Raw genomic sequence first — 24,311 nt, 5'->3', positions numbered from 1 at the left:
TCAAGTGGCAGATAATTTAATTTGTTTTAAGTAAACTTTGCTTACTTTAGATTTAGATTAAATTGATAATTTTTGTATATTTGTACTTGAAATACGACCAAAATACTCAGTAAAAAAAAGCATTTGTGCAGTTTGAATGAATGAATAAACTATTTAAACACAGCTGGCGCTTTAAAAAAGGGAGGAGACTGAAAGAAACTCTGGGTTTACCAAAGAAAACCTGCTCCTGCCCAGGTTAGGTTCACAGAGTAAGTGACCCTGGTAACTGACTCTGAGTATAAGTTACCTCTCTTTCAGAAACAGGCTTCTGAACAGGCAGTTCAGAAACAAACCCCTGCTTTCTCGGGTTTGACATACCTCCCATTCTGAAACAGAAAACCCAGAGTTTCCCTTATTTCAGGGTTAACATACTCAGAGTTTTCACTTAACCTCCTTTCTGAAACGGGCCCTAGGCCTACTGCTGTTATTACTGTCTGTAACTGTTATTTAGAGTTATATTAGGCTTGTTGTACATAGTTGGGTTAGGTGGCTATTAGGTTTTACTGTGAATTTGTAAATAAGTCAATTATAATTTGTAAATAAGTAAATTGTGTTTTGTATTTATTTATATTCATACATTTAAGTATACATTAAACTTTTAATAAATGGTTCAATTTAAATAAATAAATAAAAAGCCATTTAATGTCATCCACCTCGTTTTGTGGCCTTTTTAAAAAAAAAAGTATCGGTTCAGGCACCGTTTAGGCACCGGAACCGTTTTAAAAGTATTGGTTTGGCACCGGAATCGAAAAAAAACCCAAACGATACCCAACCCTAATTAAGAGTTCCTTTCACTGGAACTAATGACCAAGCCGTTTTACGAATTGACTCATTGCACAGGTGGCAAGCTATCATGGTACCACCTGATGATAATTCACTGAGCTCCTGAGAGCGAACCATTCTTTCACAAATGTTCGTAGAAGCAGTCTGAATAGGTGCTTGATTTTATACAACCTGTGGCCATGGACGTGATTAGAACACCTGAATTCCATTATTTGGAGGGTTGTCCCAATACTTTTGGAAATATAGTGTATATCCCTAATCCTAATCGGTCCTTGCGGTTCTTTCTTCATGATTGTGCCTAAAATAATTATGAGTGCCTACCAAGTAAATAAAGTAATGCTTGCTGTGCACCATGTCTAGTTTGCTGCCAGAGGACACAAAAACAACAACTCATCTGACACTTTGGGAATCCAGTGACTGACCTCGGGTGATCTCCAATAGTACAGGAACTTAGTTAACCTCATAGATACCTGACTAAGACCAAGGCACAAGATGCAGAGTGAAACCTGAACTACTAATAGTGTCATGCCATTCATTTCAAAGCATGGCTCTCAGTTGTCAGGTTTTGGCAACATGTTAGAAACCACAGTAATGGATTGAGAAGCTGATGGAAAATGGTACTGCCCAAAGTAATGACAGTTCCTAGAATACTTTAAACAAATGTACACCAGGTACATAACAAGGTGTTCTTACTCCTGATGAAGAACATTGACTAATTATAGAAACAACAAACATTCTTTCTAATGACACCACTCCTTGCAGGAATGCAGTGCAAGTTCACTGAGATCTCTCTCCAAGAGGTGGATAAGAGAACCCGACTGAGAAAGTGTGCGCTTCAGCTCAGAAGAAAGAAGAGACTAAGAACATCATGTCCATGTTCACCGTCCCTGAGGACTGTCCCATTGGCTTGCTTCAGGCCAAGGAGTGGGAGCTACGCAAAGAGATAGAGGAGGACATGTCAGAGAAATCTGTCAAGAGGTCAGTGAACTCAAATGTGGTACCGAACTAATCAGCAGTTTGCATTCATGTGATATTCAATATGTATTTATTATTATAAAGACGAAATACTCCAAGGCACTCATGTGGTGAAAGTAAAAATTCTCATGGGCTAAATCATTTAAAACAATTAAAAGGTGTAGACCAACGACCTAATGATTTATGTCAGTTAATTAAAGGCTTTTTACTTACCACATGAGTGCCTTAGAGTATTTCATCTTTATAATTTGATGTTTACCTCAAGTTAACCATCGAGCACCAGTGGCTGCATAAAGACACCCGTGTAGTAGGCTACTCTCTGCTTTTGTTGTTTTGTAAATGTATTTGTTATTCTTTATGCCCCATTTTAGGAAACAGAGTTTAAACCTGATGCGATCCCAATCCTTGCAAATCCCCGTCGCTCCAGATTGGGCTATGTCTGTGATTTCACCCCTGCTGACCCCTTCCACACCCGCTATGCCAATCAATAACACAGAATTCCAGAGGCTCACCATCAGTGGAGACTACTGTGCAGGGGTAGGAGACAAATGATAAATATATATTTAAGAATCTTACATATTATATATACAGTGGCATGAAAAAGTATGTGAACTGCTTGCAGAATCTGTGAAAATGGGAATAATTTTAACTAAATAAGAGGGATCATATAAAATGCATGTTATTTTTTATTTAGTACTGTCCTGAATAAGATATTTTACATATTTTTTTTACATATAGTCCACAAGACAAAAAAAAAACTAGCTGAATTTATTAAAATAACCCTGATAAAAAGTGTATGAATTGATTCTCAGTGCTGTGTGTCGTTCCCTGGATGATCCACGGCTGTTTTTTTGTTTTGTGATGGTTGTTCACGAGTTTCTTGTTTGTCCTGAGCAGTTAAACTGCCCAACGTTCTTCAGAAATTGTACTTAATTTGTCTTCCGGGAAACATGCAAGTATCTTCTGTTGCTTCTAAAGGGCAGTACTAAATGAAAAAAAAAAAAATATTTAAACAAAAGAAGAAATTTAACCCCCCCCCCCCCCCCCCATATAATATTATGGGACAGTTCAAGAAAGTTAATAAACAGGGCTGGGTATTTCATTTGAGCCAAACTATAAATACATTTTGTTAAAGAAATTACAAGCAAGTCACACCTGTGTGTTATTAATTGCATGACCAGTAGAGGTGTGGCTTCAGAATCAAATACTTTGGATGCAGATAATGATAGTGATTAATATTTAAAGAACAGACTATTTTGTATGTGTACTTTTAGAAGTACACTATCATATATGCCTCCAAATGTAAAAAGATATACAAGATATGGACTATAAGTCAAAACTTTAAACTTAGAGGTTTAAGGCGTATATACCATTCAAAAGTTGGATGTCAGTTTTTGACATTAAAAGGCATTTATAATGTTATAGTATCATGGAGATTTCCACAAAACATAAGAAACAACTTTTGACTTTTGAAGTGTAGTGTATATGCTGTACTCCTAAAAGCTGACAAAATGAATTGATCTGTGATGACTTCGGACAGACAACAGTCGAGGACTATGAGCAGGCAGCAAAAACTCTGCTGACAGCACTCTTCATAAGAGAAAAATATTCCCGGCTGGCATATCATCACTTCCCCAGGACCACAGCCAGGTTTCTACGGAGTGCCAATAATGAGAAATGGAGTGAGGAGGATGAAGTGATGCCAGGTATGTCATGGTTGGCAACAGATCGTAGATGAATAAATTAAAGGTATATGCAATTTTCACAATGGCTAGCATTAGCAAACTAGCTTTGAAAGCATAAGATCCCATCCTCCCTTCAATGTGCTCTAAAGCCACGCCTCCTTTACCCCTTGCCTGTCACCCCCATTTTGGCAAGTGGGGCATTTTGACATACCCATAATAAAAAGGCTGCTGCTCACAAGTTATTCTGAATAGACACATAACAAATATATTTCTAGAAAGCCAACACTTGAGAGTTTACAGCTGAATACTCAGAATTACTCAGACAGTTATTAATATGGAGATATATAGGCTCAAACATAATACATTTTTGTATTATATATATAGAATATATTAATAAGGGTATTAAAATAAATGTATTAAAATATTATGTGAATGTAGTATAACAACTTATAAATACAACTAAAGTGAAGCCACAAGTGTGGTCATGCTTCATTTCAAATCTGAGGCTATGTCCAAAACTATGAATTTAATGAAACATTTTCTAAGACCATCTCAGGATTTTTTAGAGAAGATACTATCAAACATGTTGTTGGCCTGCACCCATTTGCAGTCTTTTGTCTAATGTCTGGCGAGAAGAACAGCTCAATTAATGCTTGCCCTCACTCGACAATTGTTTTACATCTCTGAGAGTATGATACTTAATCGTCATTATTCTTTTATCGTTATTCTTTTGTTTGTAGCTATTACCATTATAGCATTTATGCTGGCATGAATGGCCCATTAACAGTTTAGTAATCCATTAACAGTAATCCACATTTTATCTGAAGTCTTTAAAAAAAAAAACTAAAAGCACATCCTTGGAACCGTATGTGAATTATTGTAACAAAATAGACAAAGCTCCTGGTCAAACAGGTGCATTAGAGATACAGTTAGCATTAAGCTACATAACACAATTTAAAAGATTAAAATTACACTTTCACTCAAAATGTCACTTTAGACCACCATCGTATTAGCTTCCTGTCGCGATCTAATGGGGATTTCATTCATATGGTGATTTATGAAGTTATTTTTAGCATTTTATATGGAGCTAATCGCTACACCTGCTTAGCAGTTATAATGTAGACATCCATTATTTATATAAAATAGTAGAAATCACATGAAAATCACACAAAAACCTTATGCCATAGTTATCGTGTGTTTATTAGCTTCTTAGTTCACGCGTAGAAATGTAGAATTGGTTCGTTCTTCACAGGGACAGAATGAGGAAGTAAACACACAGAAGATGCAGGAGGGCAGTATTGAGTCACGTAAGATTATTGACAGCTCTAGAGGGCGAATGAGCGCATGATGACTTATATCTGACGCAAATCAGGAAGAGGAGAGACGGAGCTGGCTCTGTACACTGTTTCAGCTCTAAAGATCGGATAATTCAGTGGGAAATGAATAGAAATGGTATTCTGTATGACGAAATATTTTGCAGACATGTGACAAATCAATATTTCTCCAAATATGCAGACTTTTGAACTAAGAGCTGAAGTAACAAATGTGAAATAAAATCTTGCTGATTGACACAAAATTTAAAAGAAAAAAAAAATGGGGAGGGGGGGGGGGGTAATTTCAGTAGTTACAGTAAATTATAGTAGTTATAGCATGAACACAGCATAAGCTTGATGTTTTGGTTCAGGAGGAACTGTAAAAGGTGGCTGCTGTTTTGGTTGTGGTGCTCGGTGACTGCATGGCATAAAAAAACGTGCTGATGATGTGCGATGTCTGTGCGAGTAGAGTGTGCTGAGGTATGAAAATATACACGCTGACAGGCAGGTCGGACATTTTATGGTCCTACGGCTTCCACAGACAATATAACTATAAATACATTTAAACCACTTAACTTAGTGATTGCTATCAGGACTTTCAACCAGCATAACAAAAAATGTTTACGCCTACCCTGCCATAAACTGTTCAAAGACCTATAATGACAACAGCTTTGAGGCATATGTGAGAAATGACTGTCCTAAATCCTTATTATTCTGCCTCAAAGACTGTGGGTGTTTATTAGTTTTGGGAAAGTGATACTATAAACATAGTCCTGTTCCCTTTCAGTCGGTCACGTTCGACGTACGTCGGAACTGACCGACGAATTGGGATCTGTTTTCAGAGACCGATCTACTTCGAGTAATTAAAAACGAGCCAATAAACATTGGCATGCATTCACGCATTCCACGCACCGCCCCGCGTTGCGGGTATAAATAAGGAAGTGGAAGTGCCGCATACCGCTTTCAACTTCGGAGCCGAGCATTCAGTATTCTGGTGTTCCTACGGAGAGTTTTTTCATCTTACGAGCGGAGAGAAGAAAAGTCCTACCTGTTCCGGTCCAGTGTCGGTGTGACGGTGCCTTGCAGCGGTGGTCGCGAGACTCCGAAGAAAACAAACAGCTGTTTCCACAGCTCGCTGGGCGTTTTCTCATTGAGTGCTCACAGCGGGCTTGCACCTTTGAACTGCTGTGAGCCGCGGCCATTTCCCCTGTGTGCCTCGGCACTGTCGGAGCGGTTTTTTCTCTCACTAAAAGGGCAACACGGTTTGACCCTGCGTCTTTTTCAAGATGTCATTCAAACCGTGTGTTTCTGGATGCCGTCGATTTCTGTCCCCAGTTGACGGACACGATCGCTGTCTCTCGTGTTTGGGCGTTCAGCACGCAGAGGCGGCTTTCGTGGATGAGTCATGTTCAAACTGCGCGAACATGACCATCGCAGTGCTACGGTCTAGGCTCCAATACCTCAAAAGGGGCGGAGTCCCATTGCGTATCCCCCGATCTAGTGGTCCTCCCGCTGCAAAGCAGAGGGCTGCTACTTTGGCTGATACCTTTGGTGGAGATCTGAGGGTGACGGTCAGGGCAACCCCGCCCAGTCAACAGGCTGCTCGGGCCCCTCCCCCCTCCGCTGCGCCGGCGCAGTTCCCGGAAGATCGCGGTGGTCCTTCCCATGGGGGGCCACCCGTTTCTTTCGGGGCTCCTGCTGAGGACATGTTATCGATAGCTGCATCGGGGGACGAGCTAATGGACTCTGGAGATGAGGATTCGGCTGCGTTGCCCCCTTCGGGTGTGGCACCGTTGCCCGAGTCTGATCCAGAGCTCACGGCTATGCTTTCCCGGGCCGCCGCGAGTGTCGGGCTCGAGTGGAACCCTCCACCGTGTCCCGAACCCTCGCGGTTGGACGATTGGTATCTCGGGACGGCCCGTGCTGGTTCTCAGCGCCCCGCCCCAGTGCCTTTCTTTCCGGAAGTGCATCAGGAGCTCATGAAGTCGTGGACGGCGCCCTACAGCGCTCGTTCACGATCAGCGAGTTCCTCCGTCCTCACTACCCTCGATGGGGGCGCGGCTAAGGGTTACGTGGAGGTCCCTCCAGTGGAACGGTCGGTTGCGATGCAACTGTGTCCTAAGACCGGCTCCGACTGGCGGGGCCATCCGCGTCTCCCCTCCCGGGCGTGTAGGTTCTCGTCCAGCCTAACGGGCAAGACCTACACAGCCTGTGGAGAAGCCGCGTCCTCTTTGCATGCCATGGCGCTCCTGCAGGTCTACCAGGCCAAGGCGCTCAAGGAATTGCACGAGGGTAGTTCCGACCCAGGGGTTATGCAGGAACTGCGTACCGCAACGGACCTCGCCCTCCGGGCGACGAAAGTTGCCGCACGCACCCTGGGTCGGGCGATGTCCACTCTGGTGGTCCAGGAACGCCACCTATGGCTGAACCTGGCAGATATGCATGAGACCGACAAGGTGCGGTTCCTCAACGCCCCTGTCTGTCAGGCCGGCCTCTTCGGCGACGCCATCGAGAGCTTCGCCCAGCAGTTCTCGGTGGCACAGAAGCAGACGGAGGCCATCAAGAACATCCTGCCCCGGCGACCTGCTGCTGCCTCCACCCAGTCGCCGGCTGCACCTCCGCCTGCTCGTCGCCGAGGGCGTCCCCCTGCGGCCGCCTCCGCCCCTGCTAAACCCAAGCAGCAGCCTCCACCATCGGGGAAGCAGGGTGCCGGCCGTCAGGGTGCCGCCCAACCCGTGTCGGGGCCCGCGAAGTCGGCAGGCAAGCGCAAGGGCAAGCGGCCCTGACACGGGGAGCCCAGGGAGAAGAGGAGCTGCTCCAGGGGAGGTGGTGTCCGCACCCCTCCTCCCCCCGGAGGAGGACCGGGGGGAGAATGTCAAGACTGATACCGTAAACATCCTGCCGCTGGCCCTCCGGGGTCCAGCGGTACCCACATTCTCAATAAAAGAGCAGTTTCTTCCCTCCCTGAGCCCCGAGAGGGACAGGTTGGCAGTGCGCGACGCCCCCGGGCCTTGCCACTCCTTTCCTTCCCTCTCACCCCTCACCAGGGGGCAGCAGAGTGGGCACCGAGGACGCCCCCGGGCCTTCTCACCCACTCTCTGCCCCACCTGGGGTATTCAGACAACACTCCGGGCCGCCTCCGGGCCTCCCGAGTCGGGTCTGAATACTCCACCTCGCTGCCTCACCCCGGGTACGTCTGTGGTGCCGTTGGTCCCGCTAGTTCGGTCTCTGGGGGCCTGGCTAGGTCTCCCCAGGCCGTCTCGCTGGCTCATCCGTACCATCAGACTCGGCTATGCGATTCAATTCGCACGCCGGCCTCCCAAGTACAAGGGCATCCTCTTCACCTCCGTGCGGAGCAGCGATGCCCATGTCTTGCGGTCCGAGATCGATGTCCTGCTGGCGAAGGGCGCGGTCGAGCCGGTTCCTCCTGCCGATATGAGGTCGGGGTTCTACAGCCCCTACTTCATTGTACCCAAGAAAGGGGATGGGTTAAGACCAATTTTGGACCTGCGCATTTTGAATCGGGCCCTGCACAAGCTTCCGTTCAAGATGTTAACGCAGAAACGCATTTTCCAATGCATCCGTCCCCAAGATTGGTTCGCAGCGATCGACCTGAAGGACGCGTACTTTCATGTCTCTATCCTTCCTCGACACAGACCGTTCCTGCGCTTTGCGTTCGAGGGGAGGGCATATCAGTACAAAGTCTTGCCCTTCGGGCTGTCCCTGTCGCCTCGCGTCTTCACGAAGGTCGTCGAGGCAGCCATTGTTCCGCTCAGAGAACGCGGCGTTCGCTTACTCAACTATCTCGACGACTGGCTAATACTCGCCCAGTCTCGGGAGCAGTTGTGCGAACACAGGGACATGGTGCTCAGTCACCTCAGCCTGTTGGGACTTCGGGTCAACCGAGAGAAGAGCAAACTCTGCCCCGCGCAGAGGATCTCTTATCTCGGTATGGAGCTGGATTCGGTCAGCCGGACAGCGCGCCTCACTCCAGAGCACGTCCGGTCAGTGTTGAACTGCTTGAATACGTTCAAAGGCAGGACAGCGGTCCCACTGAAATTCTTTCAGAGGCTCCTGGGGCATATGGCATCTGCAGCCGCGGTAACGCCGCTCGGATTGCTTCATATGAGACCGCTTCAACGCTGGTTGCACGACCGAGTCCCGAGATCGGCGTGGCAGAGCGGTCAGTACCGGGTCCTAGTTACTCCTTACTGTCGCCAAACCTTCAGTCCGTGGTCAGACCCCTCGTTTCTCCGGACCGGAGTGTCCTTAGAACAGGTGTCGAGGCATGCTGTGGTCTTCACGGATGCCTCATCCACGGGCTGGGGGGCCACGTACAACGGGCACGCAGTTTCGGGTCTGTGGACGGGGCCCCAACTGCGTTGGCATATCAATTGCCTAGAGTTACTGGCGGTACGTCTTGCCCTGGCCCGGTTCAAGAAACCGCTTCGGGGCAAGCACGTACTGGTCCGTTCGGACAGCACTGCGGCCGTTGCGTACATCAACCGTCAGGGTGGTCTACGCTCCCGTTGCATGCTCCGGCTCGCCCGCCATCTCCTCCTGTGGAGTCAGAAGTTTGTGAGGTCACTTCGTGCCATTCACATCCCAGGTGCGCTGAACCAGACAGCCGACGAGCTCTCTCGCCAGTCGACACCTCCGGGCGAATGGCGACTCCACCCCCGGAGCGTCCAGCTGATATGGGACCACTTCGGAGTTGCACAGGTAGACCTGTTCGCTTCTCCGGACTCGACCCATTGCCAGTGGTACTACTCCCTGACCGGAGGTACCTTAGGCATAGATGCACTGGCGCACAGCTGGCCCCGGGACCTACGCAAGTATGCGTTCCCCCCAGTGAGCCTTCTCGCACAGACACTGTGCAAGGTCCGGGAGGACGAGGAGCAGGTCTTGTTAGTTGCGCCCTACTGGCCCAACCGGACCTGGTTCCCAGAACTCACACTCCTCGCGACAGCCCCTCCCTGGCCGATCCCCCTGAGGAAGGACCTGCTTTCTCAGGGGCAGGGCACTCTATGGCACCCGCGTCCAGACCTCTGGAATCTCCATGTCTGGTCCCTGGACGGGACGCGGAGGTTCTAGGTGGCCTACCACAAGCAGTGGTAGACACCATCGCTTCAGCTAGAGCCCCCTCTACGAGGCGCCTCTACTCTCTGAAGTGGAACCTGTTCGTCGAGTGGTGCTCTTCCCGCCGGGAAGACCCCCGAAAGTGTTCGATTAACGTTGTGCTTTCCTTCCTGCAGGATGGGTTGGATCGAAGGCTGTCTCCCTCCACCCTCAAAGTGTACGTCGCAGCAATAGCGGCGTATCATGATGCAGTAGACGGTAAATCCTTAGGTAAGCACGACTTAATCGTCAGGTTCCTCAGAGGTGCGAGGAGACTAAATCCTCCTCGTTCTACCTCGATACCCTCTTGGGACTTAGCCCTGGTGCTCAGAGCACTTCAGGGCCCCCCATTTGAGCCTTTGCAGTCTGTTGAGATAAAAATCCTGTCCATGAAGACAGTTCTCCTGATTGCATTGGCCTCAATCAAGAGGGTAGGGGACCTGCATGCACTCTCGGTCGACGAATCGTGCCTAGAATTCGGGCCGGCCAACTCTCATGTTGTCCTGAGACCCCGGCCTGGATACGTGCCCAAGGTTCCTACCACTCCTTTTCGGGACCAGGTGGTGAACCTGCAAGCGCTGCCTTCGGAGGAGGCAGACCCAGCCCTAGCTTTGTTGTGTCCCGTCCGCGCTCTTCGCGCTTACGTTGACCGGACTCAGAGCTTCAGATCCTCACAGCAGCTCTTCATCTGTTACGGAGGCCAGCAGAAGGGAAAGGCTGTCTCCAAGCAGAGGTTGGCCCACTGGATAGTGGATGCCATTGTCTTGGCCTACCAGTCCCAAGACGTACCTTGCCCGTTCGGGTTGCGAGCACACTCAACAAGGAGTGTTGCTTCTTCCTGGGCGTTGGCTCAAGGCGCCTCGCTGACAGATATATGTAGAGCTGCGGGCTGGGCGACACCTAACACGTTCGCTAGATTTTATAGCCTCCGTGTAGAGCCGGTATCTTCCCGCATTCTCGCCCCCAGTGGCCAGCAGCGCTAAGTGCCCGTTCTAGTGTCGGCTTGCATACGCCACTCCCGCCCTCTGGGCCGGATACGTGCGTCTATTTTTGCTCCAGTCGTGTTCCCCGAAGTTCGGCTAACCCTGTGAGTTCCTCCGTCACCCCTTCGGTGTCAGACGTGGCGGCCGTCTGATGCCAGGCCTGCACCCGTATGCTTGTGGAACGTGTGTGTAGGCTGGGTTCCATATGTTGCGGTCCCCTCTAGGCTACCCCATATGTGTATTTTCCACGGTATCAGCTACCCTACTCGGCTAGCCCCGTGTCTTTCCCTCGACAGAGCTTCCTCTGTCTTCTCTAGTTGTGTTCTTCCCCCCCTGGAACCAGGTTGGGTCCACTCTAGAGACTGCTATTTGTTGCACTACCCTGTTAGGTTAGTCCTTATGTGTATTCCACCTCTCCTTCCACTGAAGGACGTGGTCCGCAGCGTACCATCTTCCGAGACGGGCACGCTTTCCCAGCGTTATCCAATAGTCACGCTGAGTGGGTCTTGCAGGAACAGCAGTGACTGTCCTTCCCTGCCCGGAGCCCTGACTCCCACTCTAACATAGGAGTGGTCCAGCGAGCTCAGGCAGGACGCTGGAAGGGCCAGCCTCCTGGCGTGTTGGTAGGGATCCCAATTCGTCGGTCAGTTCCGACGTACGTCGAACGTGACCGACTGAAAGGGAACGTCTCGGTTACGTATGTAACCCTCGTTCCCTGAAGGAGGGAACGGAGACGTACGTCCCGTCGCCAGGGGCTGTGCTTCAGCTGAAGGCCCGAGCCACTTATCTCGGCTCCTCAGTTGAAAACGGTATGCGGCACTTCCACTTCCTTATTTATACCCGCAACGCGGGGCGGTGCGTGGAATGCGTGATCGCATGCCAATGTTTATTGGCTCGTTTTTAATTACTCGAAGTAGATCGGTCTCTGAAAACAGATCCCAATTCGTCGGTCAGTTCCGACGTACGTCTCCGTTCCCTCCTTCAGGGAACGAGGGTTACATACATAACCGAGACGTTTCTATTTATATCAGGGCATAAATATAATATGGCATTAGTATTCATCAGCACTACCGTTGTGCTTTATTTCCATGGTAACAGATATCTGCCCCCCTCCAAGTGAGGGTGAGGATCCCTACAGTATGGAAGACCTCCCACAGAATCTAAACTACTCCCTGAGGATGAAAGATGGAATCATACATGTCTATGATAACGAGGATGCTTTAAAAACGGATAAGCCACGGAGCTTGCCATATCCTGACTTGGAAACTTTTGCTATTGACATGAGCCACGTCCTTGCCATGATTGCAGATGGACCAACGTGAGTTCAGTTGGATTATATTTCTCCTCTGCAAATCCATCCACTTCAATGCCTAACTTAACACAATACAATCTCTCACTCAAAATGTATAACAATGCATGCTTCTGTTGCTAAATAATTATAATGATAGGTGAAATACATTTAGGGGCAATATTCTCTTTTATAGGAAGACCTACTGTCACAGAAGGCTTAACTTCCTGATGTCTAAGTTCCAACTACATGAAATGCTGAATGAGATGGCTGAGTTAAAGGAACTGAAAGGCGTTCCTCACAGAGACTTCTACAATGTCAGAAAGGTATTTCAAATAAAGTGCCATAAACACTAATATTTACATTATTTACTGCATAAAGACCATTTTCACTTCTAAATTCATATTTGTGAATGTTCAGGTTGATACACACATTCACGCAGCTGCCTGCATGAACCAGAAGCATCTTCTAAAGTTCATCCAGGACACCTATAAGACCGAAGCAGAGCGAGTCGTGCTGGAGAAGAACGGAAAGAAGCTCACCCTCAAACAAGTGTTTGAAAATCTGAAAATGGACCCTTACAATCTCACAGTAGACTCATTAGATGTACACGCGGTACGTGTTTTCAAACTCAGGACTTCCACATGATGCTTTTATGCTACATTTCTTGGAGAATAGATCTTGCCGCAATTAAGAAATTGCTCTATTGTTTGTTACAGGGCAGACAAACCTTTCATCGCTTTGATAAATTCAATTCCAAATACAACCCAGTGGGTGCCAGTGAGCTCAGAGAGATCTACCTCAAAACTGATAACTACATCAATGGAGAATATTTTGCACGTCTCATCAAGGTAAAATTGATCAATTCGCATGCTGATACTAATCTAAAATTAACTATAACTGTCAGGGCATACAGATTATTTTCTTAAGTGTGAAACAATCAATCGCATTGCTCCTGTTGTGCAGGAGGTTTCTCATGACCTGGAGGAGAGTAAATATCAGCATGCAGAACCCCGTCTCTCAATTTACGGCCAAGCCCCTGAAGAGTGGGACAGCCTGTCCAAATGGTTTATCAACCAAAAGTTGCACTCGCCTAACATGGGATGGATGATACAGGTGCCCAGGATTTAGTAAGTCCTCTTCGAATGTAAATTAACATATGAATTTAAAGAAAGTTAACAGAAAAACTTCAATAATCTAACACAACAAAATGGGCAAGACAATTTTGTATTTTTTTAAAAATACAAATGTATACATTCATATAAAATAATTATTGTATATATGTTCAATATATTTAAGAAAATGATTAAATATATTGAGAAAACAATGGAAATAAAATTCCAATATTTTCACAATACAGGTGCTGGTCATATAATTAGAATATCATCAAAAAGTTGATTTATTTAAATAATTCCATTCAAAAAGTGAAACTTGTATATTATATTAATTCATTACACACAGACTGATATATTTCAAATGTTTATTTATTTGAATTTTGATGATTATAACTGACAACTAAGGAAAATCCCAAATTCAGTATCTCAGAAAATTAGAATATTACTTAAGACCACTACAAAGAAAGGATTTTTAGAAATCTTGGACAACTGAAAAGTATGAACATGAAAAGTATGAGCATGTACAGCACTCAATACTTAGTTGGGGCTCCTTTTGCCTGAATTACTGCAGCAATGCGGCGTGGCATGGAGTCGATCAGACTGTGACACTGCTCAGGTTATATGAGAGCCCAGGTTGCTCTAGTGGCCTTCAGCTCTTCTGCATTGTTGGGTCTGGCATGTCGCATCTTCTTCTTCACAATACCCCATAGATTTTCAAGTCCTGTTGGAAAATGAAATCTGCATCTCCATAAAGTTGGTTAGCAGCAGGAAGCATGAAGTGCTTTAAAACAGTTAAATTGGGAAATCATTCATCTTCATTTGCTACTATGAAATGTGGGGTTCCCCGAGGTTCAATCCTTGGCCCCCTCCTCTTCACTCTATACATGCTGCCCCTCAGTTCCATCCTTAATAAATATGGCATCCAATACCACTGTTACGCTGATGATACTCAGATTTATCTCCCAGTTGCTCCTCAGACCCCATGTTTATTAACTAAACTTCACAGCTGCATTAATGACATTAAATCCTGGATGGCCTGCAATTTCTTACAACTCAACGACAGCAAAACCGAAGTAATCATATTTGGCCCCCCCTCCACTGTCACCAGTCTCAGCATTACTCTTGGTCCACTCTCAAACAATGTGCATTCCGTGGTCAGAAATCTTGGTGTCATGCTGGATAGCTCTCTAGATTTTAATAAACAAATCAATAGTGTGGTCAGAAGTGGTTTTTTTCAACTTAGAGTAATAGCTAATCTCAAGTCCTTTTTATCCCGAAATGACCTTGAAATTCTTATACATGCTTTTATAACCTCCAGACTCGATTATTGCAATATTTTATACACAGGTCTGACCCAATCCAACATTCATAAATTACAGATGGTTCAGAATGCAGCAGCCAGATTGCTTACTGGTACTAAAAAGAGAGAGCACATCACACCAGTTCTGGCCCAGTTGCACTGGCTTCCTGTTAAATTCAGAATTGATTTTAAGATCTTACTTTTTGTTTTCAAAGCTCTTAATGGCTTAACACCCCCTTACATAGCTGAAATGCTTTCCCCACACTCCACCCCTAGGTCGACCCGGTCATCTTCAAAACAGCTCCTATCGGTCCCCCGCACACGTCTAAAAACTAAAGGTGACCGGGCTTTCTCTGTTGCTGGCCCAAATTTATGGAATCCCCTTCCACCACACATTAAGTCCTCTACCACCCTTGCCAGTTTTAAGTCTAATTTAAAAACTTACCTTTTCTCTCTTGCTTTCAACAACCCTTAATACCTATTTTAATGACTATATCCTTCTTGAATTGTATTGCCTCCTAATATTATTTTGTTAGTCCTATGTATCCTTGGGCCCCTTTTTATGTTTTAATTGTTTAGCCCAATTCTTATTTTTGTTTGTCATGTACAGCACTTTGGGACAACTCCTGTTGTTTTGTAAATGTGCTCTATAAATAAAAGTGACTTGACTTGACTAAAACTTCCTGGTATACGGCTGCGTTGACCTTGGACCTCAGAAAACACAGTGGACCAACACCAGCAGATGACATGGCACCCCAAGCCATCACTGACTGTGGAAACTTTACACTGGTCCTCAAGCAACGTGGGTTGTGTGCCTCTCCTCTCTTCCTAAAGACTCTGGGACCCTGATTTCCAAAGGAAATGCAAAATTTACTTTCATCAGAGAACAAAACTTTGGACCACTTTTTTTCCTTTTTGTCTTTAGCCCAGGCAAGACGCTTCTGACGCTGTCTGTTGTTCAAGAGTGGCTTGACACAAGGAATGCGACAGCTGAAACCCATTTCTTGCATACACCTGTGAGTAGTGGTTCTTGAAGCACTGACTCCAGCTGCAGTCCACTCTTTGTGAATCTCCCCCACATTTTTGAATAGGTTTTGTTTCACAATCCTCTCCAGGGTGCGGTTATCCCTATTGCTTGTACACTTTTTTCTACCACATCTTTTCCTTCCCTTCGCCTCTCTATTAATGCGCATGGACACAGCTCTGTGAACAGCCAGCCTCTTTTGCAATGACCTTTTGTGTCTTGCCCTCCTTGTGCAAGGTGTCAATGGTCGTCTTTTGGACAGCAGTCTTCCCCATGATTGTGTAGCCTACAGAACTAGACTGAGAGACAAAGGCCTTTGCAGATGTTTTGAGTTAATTAGTTGATTAGATTATGGCACCAGGTGTCTTCAATATTGAACTTTTTCACAATATTCTAATTTTCTGAGATACTGAATTTGGGATTTTCCTTAGTTGTCAGTTATAATCATCAAAATTAAAAGAAATAAACAGTTCAAATATATCAGTCTGTGTGTAATGAATTAATATAATATACAAGTTTCTCTTTTCGAATGGAATTAATTAAATAAATCAACTGATATTCTAATTATATGACCAGCACCTGTATATTTAATTTGCTCGATTTGAAGTTATCTGCACTGTTTACGAGACATCTCTTCTCACTCTGGCTAAACAGAAATGTCCTCCTTTGCAAAATCAAACACTGACAAATAAGAGCACAACACTGTATGACAGGGATGCAAAACTCCTGGCAAAGTTCCTGAAGGGCCATTGCCCTGCATAGTTTAACTTGAACCCTAATTAAACACACCTGATCCAGCTCATCAAGTCCTTCAGGCTTATTTGAAAACATCTCAGGTTACAACTGTAAGGGAACGAGATGCTGCATCAGAGAATTTGACGCTTTGGACGGATTTCACATGTGTTTCACAACGTAATCATGCAGAGGACCTGGCATTGATCATGTGAAAAGGGTTGCCCCTCAGGGAAAACCCCTTTGTCTTGAGCCACCACTGCAGGGCTCTCAAATGGTATCATGTTGGACACAGTTGTCATCAGACCCAACGGTCTCTGAAAGTAAGTGGCCTAGCTTTAGGCAGCGAGAATTGAATTGATACAAACGAGCAGGAGAACGACATGCCTGCAATGTTGTCGAATCATGCCTAGAAAAGTGGTTCTCTGTGCCGGTGAAAGCACACTCTTCATGGCATTAAGTCTTAACCCCAACTCTCGGGCAAGAATGACATCTCGATGCCGCACCGTCCGCTGTTCCGATTGAGCTAAGATCAACCAGTTGTCTATGTAGTTCAGCATACAAATGCCCTGGAGTCACAACAGAGCCAGTGCTGCATCCACATTCATGAAAGTGCGGGGTGACAAGGCTAGGCCAAAATGAAGAACCCAATGCTGGTATGCTTTGCCCCCCGAAAGTGAACCTCAAGAACCTTCTGTGCTGTGGAAGGATGGCTACATGGAAGTATGCATCCTTGAGATCTATCATAACAAACCAGTCCTCTGACCTAATTTGTGACATGATTTGCTTTAAAGTCAGCATTTTAAACTTGGGCTTTTTCACCAAATGATTTAGTTGTCATAAATTTAAAAAAATCAGACGCAACCCCTCTCCTTCTTCGGATCAATATAATGCCGGCTGTAAAACCTGGACTCTCTGTCATGAGGAGGACCATGTTCTTTGGCTTCCTTCCCCAACAGAGTTTTTACCTCCTGTTCCATAACCAGAGCCTGCTCGGGGCCTATCACTGTGGACAGGACCCCATTGAACCTGGGAGGGCGAGGCCTGAACTGAATTTTGTAACCCTTTTCTATGGTGTGCTTGTCTGGCTATCACCAGACCAAGCTCAATTTAAGATTGAACATTGGTCTGGGGAGTCTGCTCTGTATTTTCTACTGCACAAGAGGAGTGATAAACAAGCATAAATTAAATGACTATGCTTGTGACAGACCAACACCAAATAGACAGACGATTTCACAGAGAGCTCTCGCTGAAGACACAGAAGCTAATGCTGTTTGGTCCAGGTATGCTTTATACACTCACCTAAAGGATTATTAGGAACACCATACTAATACTGTGTTTGACCCCCTTTCGCCTTCAGAACTGCCTTAATTCTACGTGGCATTGATTCAACAAGGTGCTGAAAGCATTCTTTAGAAATGTTGGCCCATATTGATAGAATAGCATCTTGCAGTTGATGGAGATTTGTGGGATGCACATCCAGGGCACGAAGCTCCCGTTCCACCACATCCCAAAGATGCTCTATTGGGTTGAGATCTGGTGACTGTGGGGGCCATTTTAGTACAGTGAACTCATTGTCATGTTCAAGAAACCAATTTGAAATGATTCAAGCTTTGTGACATGGTGCATTATCCTGCTGGAACCATCAGAGGATGGGTACATGGTGGTCATAAAGGGATGGACATGGTCAGAAACAATGCTCAGGTAGGCCGTGGCATTTAAACAATGCCCAATTGGCACTAAGAGGCCTAAAGTGTGCCAAGAAAACATCCCCCACACCATTACACCACCACCAGCCTGCACAGTGGTAACAAGGCATGATGGATCCATGTTCTCATTCTGTTTACGCCAAATTCTGACACTACCATCTGAATGTCTCAACAGAAATCGAGACTCATCAGACCAAGCAACATTTTTCCAGTCTTCAACTGTCCAATGTAGGTGAGCTCGTGCAAATTGTAGCCTCTTTTTCCTATTTGTAGTGGAGATGAGTGGTACCCGGTGGGGTCTTCTGCTGTTGTAGCCCATCCGCCTCAAGGTTGTGCGTGTTGTGGCTTCACAAATGCTTTGCTGCATACCTCGGTTGTAACAAGTGGTTATTTCAGTCAAAGTTGCTCTTCTATCAGCTTGAATCAGTCGGCCCATTCTCCTCTGACCTCTAGCATCAACAAAGCATTTTCACCCACAGGACTGCCGCATACTGGATGTTTTTCCCTTTTCACACCATTCTTTGTAAACCCTAGAAATGGTTGTGCGTGAAAATCCCAGTAACTGAGCAGATTGTGAAATACTCAGACCGGCCCGCCTGGCACCAACAACCATGCCACGCTCAAAATAGCGTAAATCACCTTTCTTTCCCATTATGACATTCAGTTTGGAGTTCAGGAGATTTTCTTGACCAGGACCACACCCCTAAATGCATTGAAGCAACTGCCATGTGACTGGTTGATTAGATAATTGCATTAATGAGAAATTGAACAGGTGTTCCTAATAATCCTTTAGATTAGTGTAGTTTCCTGGTCACTCGCCTATGACATTCCATCATGCCATTGCACTGATTTCACAAGTGCTTCCCAAAGCAATCACACAGAGGCGTTCCCATAGCGTCAAATTCTCAGACACAGCGTGAGTTCTCTTGAAAGGGAACTACAGGATTGGGTGTTGGAGCCAGGTTGGAACTAAACACTGCAGGGCTGTTGCCCTTTCAGGAATTTAGTTTTGCACCCATCATTCACGAATTCAAGGAATATGATGCAATATCAGCTTCACATTGCATCATTCATTGTTTTGCCTAAAAAACTAGTAAAATCCAAACCCATTCATTGATCCATGCATTTTAGTCATTTAAATTTAGATCCCTACCTTATATTACTCATCATGAAATTTCCATTCAAACTAGAAATTTGCTCATCATACTTACTCATAATTCATATCCAGTATTTCTAAACACAAATATTTTTGACTTGTGTACTTTGCTTTTAGTGACATTTTCAGATCAAAGAACATTGTTCCCAACTTCGCCAAGATGCTAGAGAACATCTTCCTCCCGCTGTTTCAGGCCACCATTAACCCTCAAAAGCACAAAGAAAGGCATGTCTTCCTGAAACATGTAAGTGCATCAGAGATTTCTTGAGCTGGCAAGACCAGTCAGAGCAGATTCACACCACAATAGAACATTTTAACACTCTGCAATTAACAGTCAGGGTTGAGGTAAGGGATGAGGTGAGGGACTCAGGGATACAGAGAAATGGGCTTTTATTTGTTATTAAAAAAACTTGGCAGGACACGACATGGCATCAGGGATCAGGACAAAAGGAATGTAAGACAACAAACTAGCCCAGGACTGAAAATACAAGGAGAATAAATAGGGAGAAAACAAGGCAGGTGACGAGGGAGAGCAGGCGGGGCAACTGAAACTGTTATCAGATAACAAGAAGGGCAGGGTTACTCAATAGACATGCCAGCACATGGCACAAAGAAAAAAACATGACAAGCCACGTGCTCACACCAAACATGACAACAACAAAAAACAAGCACATGGCCACATGTTTTGCTCAAACAAAACAAGACGAGAACACGCAGCTAATGAGTACACTCATAAGCCACCTGTTCACACAACATGATAACATGAAAGCACGCAGATGAAAGCTGATGAAAACATGAGCCGTGTGCAACACACCGAGAAAGAACCGAGACCAAACTGGACCAAAGTGCCGGGATCCGAACACCATGCTCCGCACACAAAACAACTCACATGGCCAGAAGAGCGTCCGGCCCAAGCAAACTCGGAACTGCATGCTCACAATGACAATAGCAGTGTCAGAGCTCTGTCATCAAACCAAGAATAAATAAACCAAAGTGACAGAACCCTGACATTAACAGCTTAAACACAAAACAGTAATTTTACTAGGAATCAAGATTTCAATGCCAAATGCCTTATGAATATGAGCTCATGAAAAATGGTCACGTACAATAAAATCACACAGATGATTTTTTCCCCCAACAAATGTTGCTAAAGTCAAAGGAACACCACCTGATGTGGCCTGTTATATATGAACAGCCTGATTAGTCTTTACGTAAATATAATATAAGCTGTATCTTTTAATAAAAAATGAGGGCAAAAAACTGGCTGTGAAATTACTTCAAAAAAAGATTTGGATGTTTTTTCTGCAGGTGACAGGGTTTGACAGTGTGGATGATGAGTCCAAACACAGTGATCACTTATTCACCTATAAGAGTCCAAAACCGGAAGATTGGACCATAGAGGAAAACCCACCATACACTTACTACCTCTTCCACATGTATGCCAACATCATGGTCCTCAACAACCTACGAAAGCAAGTCACTATAAAGATCAACCCATTGTCTTCACAAAACAAACTAATATCAAGTCAAGCTATTCCCCTCAAATTTAGCCAAACGCTTTATAATTGAAGTCATAAGTCATGTTAAATAGTGATTTTTTTTTTGTTGTTGCAGGGAACGTGGTCTCAATACCTTTCAGTTTCGTCCTCACTGTGGCGAGGCAGGATCCATCACCCATCTGGTGTCAGCCTTCCTCACAGCTGACAACATCTCTCACGGACTCAACCTGAAGAAGGTCAGTCTCGAAATCATATTATGTACATCACACCACACCACACAACACAACACAACACAGGCAATGTTATTTCAGAATCCACAAAAAAGTATTACTCTGCTTTCGACATTAAGGATAATTTTAGATTCCCTCATTTGGGAAAAAAAAGAAAATGAATTTTTTTTGCTGGAAAATGATGGCACACATGGCAACATACTAAATCATTCTTGCAATTTTGTAGAATAATTACCCTGATTTATGTTAGCCAGTCTGGTTGACTAGACTAGTTGACAAAAAAAAATGTACGATACAATACTGACCCAATAGGACAAGTGACAGTTTTGTCAACTGGCCATCTTTATTAGTGAGCCCTGTATAAGTTTCTAAGAATGGAGTAATTTAACAACAACAAAACCTTAAAATCATCAGATGCCAGGACTGATGTAGTGTTTTCTTGTGGTTTAACATTTGTTCTTGTTAATTTCTCAATACAGAGTCCGGTGCTGCAGTACCTGTTTTACTTGGCCCAGGTGCCCATTGCCATGTCTCCGCTCAGCAACAACAGCCTCTTCCTGGAGTATTCCAAGAATCCCCTCAGGGAGTTCCTGCAGAAGGGCCTGTGTGTGTCCCTCTCCACAGATGACCCACTACAGTTCCACTACACAAAGGTCAGGGAAAGCAGAGCAACAAACACTGCTGACACTGAATGAGTTGAATATTAATCTACTTTGAGTGCATGCGTCTAAAGCAGTCAGGTGATGTGATTTGCTTATGTACCTTTAGGAGGCCTTGATGGAGGAGTACGCCATAGCAGCACAACTGTGGAAACTGAGCACATGCGACGTGTGTGAGATCGCCAGAAATAGTGTGCTTCAGAGCGGTCTGTCTCACCAGGTACATTCTCTCTCTGTCCTAAGCTCTAAGGAAAGGGATATTCTAGTTTCAGAGTTACTAAATAATTAAAATAATTTCAGCTCAGCCTCGTTTTCGTAAAAAAATAAAAAAACATGAGGTGACATTTAGGAACATAGCCTACAATTGCAGTAAATGGGGCAGTACAATTTGTATATGATTTAAAAGCAGATAATTTTATTAATCAGATTAGATTTATTAAATCACTATGGCACGCGTATAATAAGTGTTTATATTCAAACTATTTTAGACAAGATGGGCGACAACTGCTGCCGATTAGCCCAGTACCCTGTGTGACTCATCATACATAAAGAGAACAGTAGCTCCGGCTATGTCCTGCCGCAAAACAAGTATAGGGGCTGACTCCGAAATCACCCCTAAACCCTCATTCACTATTCCCTACTTTAGTCCACTAATACAGTTCATTTGAAGAAGTGAATGAAAACAAGTGAGCGAATTCGGACAGCCGCTGTGTGTACATCGGCTGTAGACTCGTTATTGCGGTGCAATGTGGGATAGAATGAGTGCATTCAATAACGTCCACTATGGTTTCGGACACCCCTACAAATGTCTGTCCCCTCAAATAGTGCCCTATTGAAGGATACAGGGGGCAATTTCGGATGCAGCCTAGGTCTCTGCAGGATAGTAATAGGATCATAGAAGTGGCCATAGAAGAGTAATAGATCAGTGGGCAAGGCCATAAACAGAGGGGCTTTTTCCACTGCGTTACCTGATTTGCCCACGTCTCAATGTGGGTCGGGTTTAGGGGTGGGGTCGGGTGAAGGGGATCATTTTAATTGTATGGTTTATAAACACCCATCATCACCCACAAATTTAGAAACGCCCACTTTTTGTTCCGCAGAGACCCCATACTCCCGTAAAATGCATGCAGTTTTGTTTATTAACAACTATAGCGGCAAAAGGTATTCTTCTGTTGAGCTGTAAAGCTTTTAGAGTTTATGGCAAATTGCTATGGTGGTGAAGTTGTAAAATTTGATATTAATAATTAATCATATTTTTACGTATTTTTGTATGGAAGCTTGTTTCCGCCACAGATTTAAAAGGTTATAGGTTATAGTGACTTTTTATCTCTGAGAAAAAAAAGTATGAATTGCAAGATGTTAACTCCTGACATGAAGCGGAGCTTTTTGCCTCAGCGAAGTGCATTAATCGTTTAATGCACAGCCAGCCGTGGATCATCCCGCTTGTACCATGGTCATTTTCCAGCATTGATCACTTATAGCTGTTATTGATGTTTGCAGCGCAATATTGACCGGTTATTTTCGTCAGTTATGGCTAGTTAGATCTGGCATTCTGCCTGCTTTGAATCAGACACATTGATAAAGTAGTGCATAAGATTACATTTATTTGAATTAATTATCACGAGAGAGAGATGAGAGTGGTGCGTACCCAACAAAGCGATGAGTTTTTAATTACTTCAAAAAGCGAAGTAACTCCCTCGTTACTGAGAAATATAATGTTGTGAATTCAGTAGCTAAACTATTGTATAACTAAAAGTCATGGGGTAGCTTTGATAACAAGTTTCTGTGCTCCTGAATGTTTCTGTGTGTGTGACGTCTATGTGCATGTGCAATGAAAACAGCGCATTAATATATAGAAATATAGAAAGGTGATTGATTCAACTGAACTACCTGTGCATTTAACGATTTTATTGCACACCTTCCAGCCAATCAGAATCGAGTATTCAGACAGACCATGGCATAAAATGTTTTATTCCGTGGCGGAAACGAGCTTCCATACTTTTGGCTGTACGATTGAAAAAGTATTTTGAATTGGCCCCATTCCCTTCCATTGTAAACGTCATTGTAACTGAGATTGTTGCTTTTTTTAATTAAAAAAATACTGTTGGTTGGGCTTAACTTCTACTGAACCTGGAATATTTCCTTCAGAAAAAAATTCCAGTGCTAATTTTAAATACATTCCAAGGATAAATTAACATCAGCCTTTGCATATAAAAAAAAGCTTACATTTAGATTTCCCTTGCAGGAGAAGAAACACTTCCTGGGTGAGAATTATCTACAGGATGGACCAGAGGGTAATGACATCCAAAAGACGAATGTGGCGCAGATCCGTGTGGCCTATCGTCACGAGATTTTGTGCAATGAGCTCAGCTTCTTAGTGGATGCCGCCAAGTCAGAAGCGCTGGCTGTACAAGCCCCATAAACATGGAAGGATGATAGATAGGGTAGAGTCCACACGAGTGGAACAGACATCAGCATAAAACCTTATCTTGCTACAGGTGATGCACAAAAGCGCCATGGAAATACATCATTCAGGTAGCAAGAAGTGGAGCCATGTCCCTTCCCATAGTGCCTTGTAGGTGATGGATATATTTCATATATCAAATCTAATCTTTTTTTAAAAATGGGACGTTCTGATAAACTGTTTCAGTATTTTGCATGGTTTCAGAAAATTATGTTTTGAGGGAGCATACATTTGTTAAC

At 44.6% G+C, this 24,311-nt stretch overlaps 1 protein-coding gene across 1 annotated transcript; it reads left to right on the top strand.

Moving 5' to 3' along the window:
• Nucleotides 1-1,690: 1,690 nt before the first annotated feature.
• Nucleotides 1,691-24,118, top strand: LOC307131566 (AMP deaminase 3-like; the record flags this gene model as incomplete). Its single annotated transcript, XM_079825279.1, has 14 exons — nt 1,691-1,800; nt 2,169-2,334; nt 3,338-3,503; nt 11,995-12,214; nt 12,381-12,510; nt 12,605-12,799; nt 12,904-13,035; nt 13,151-13,314; nt 19,338-19,464; nt 20,529-20,719; nt 20,835-20,955; nt 21,429-21,602; nt 21,718-21,828; nt 23,854-24,118. 14 exons carry the CDS (start codon nt 1,691-1,693, stop codon nt 24,028-24,030), a joined length of 2,184 nt encoding a protein of 727 aa, XP_079681405.1. The 3' UTR covers nt 24,031-24,118.
• Between the last annotated feature and the right edge of the window lie 193 nt (nt 24,119-24,311).

This window comes from Gobio gobio (genome assembly GCF_949357685.1).
Source record: "Gobio gobio genome assembly, chromosome: 9".
In the NCBI taxonomy this organism is placed as follows: domain Eukaryota; kingdom Metazoa; phylum Chordata; class Actinopteri; order Cypriniformes; family Gobionidae; genus Gobio; species Gobio gobio.
This window is presented reverse-complemented; position numbering and strand designations above follow the sequence as displayed.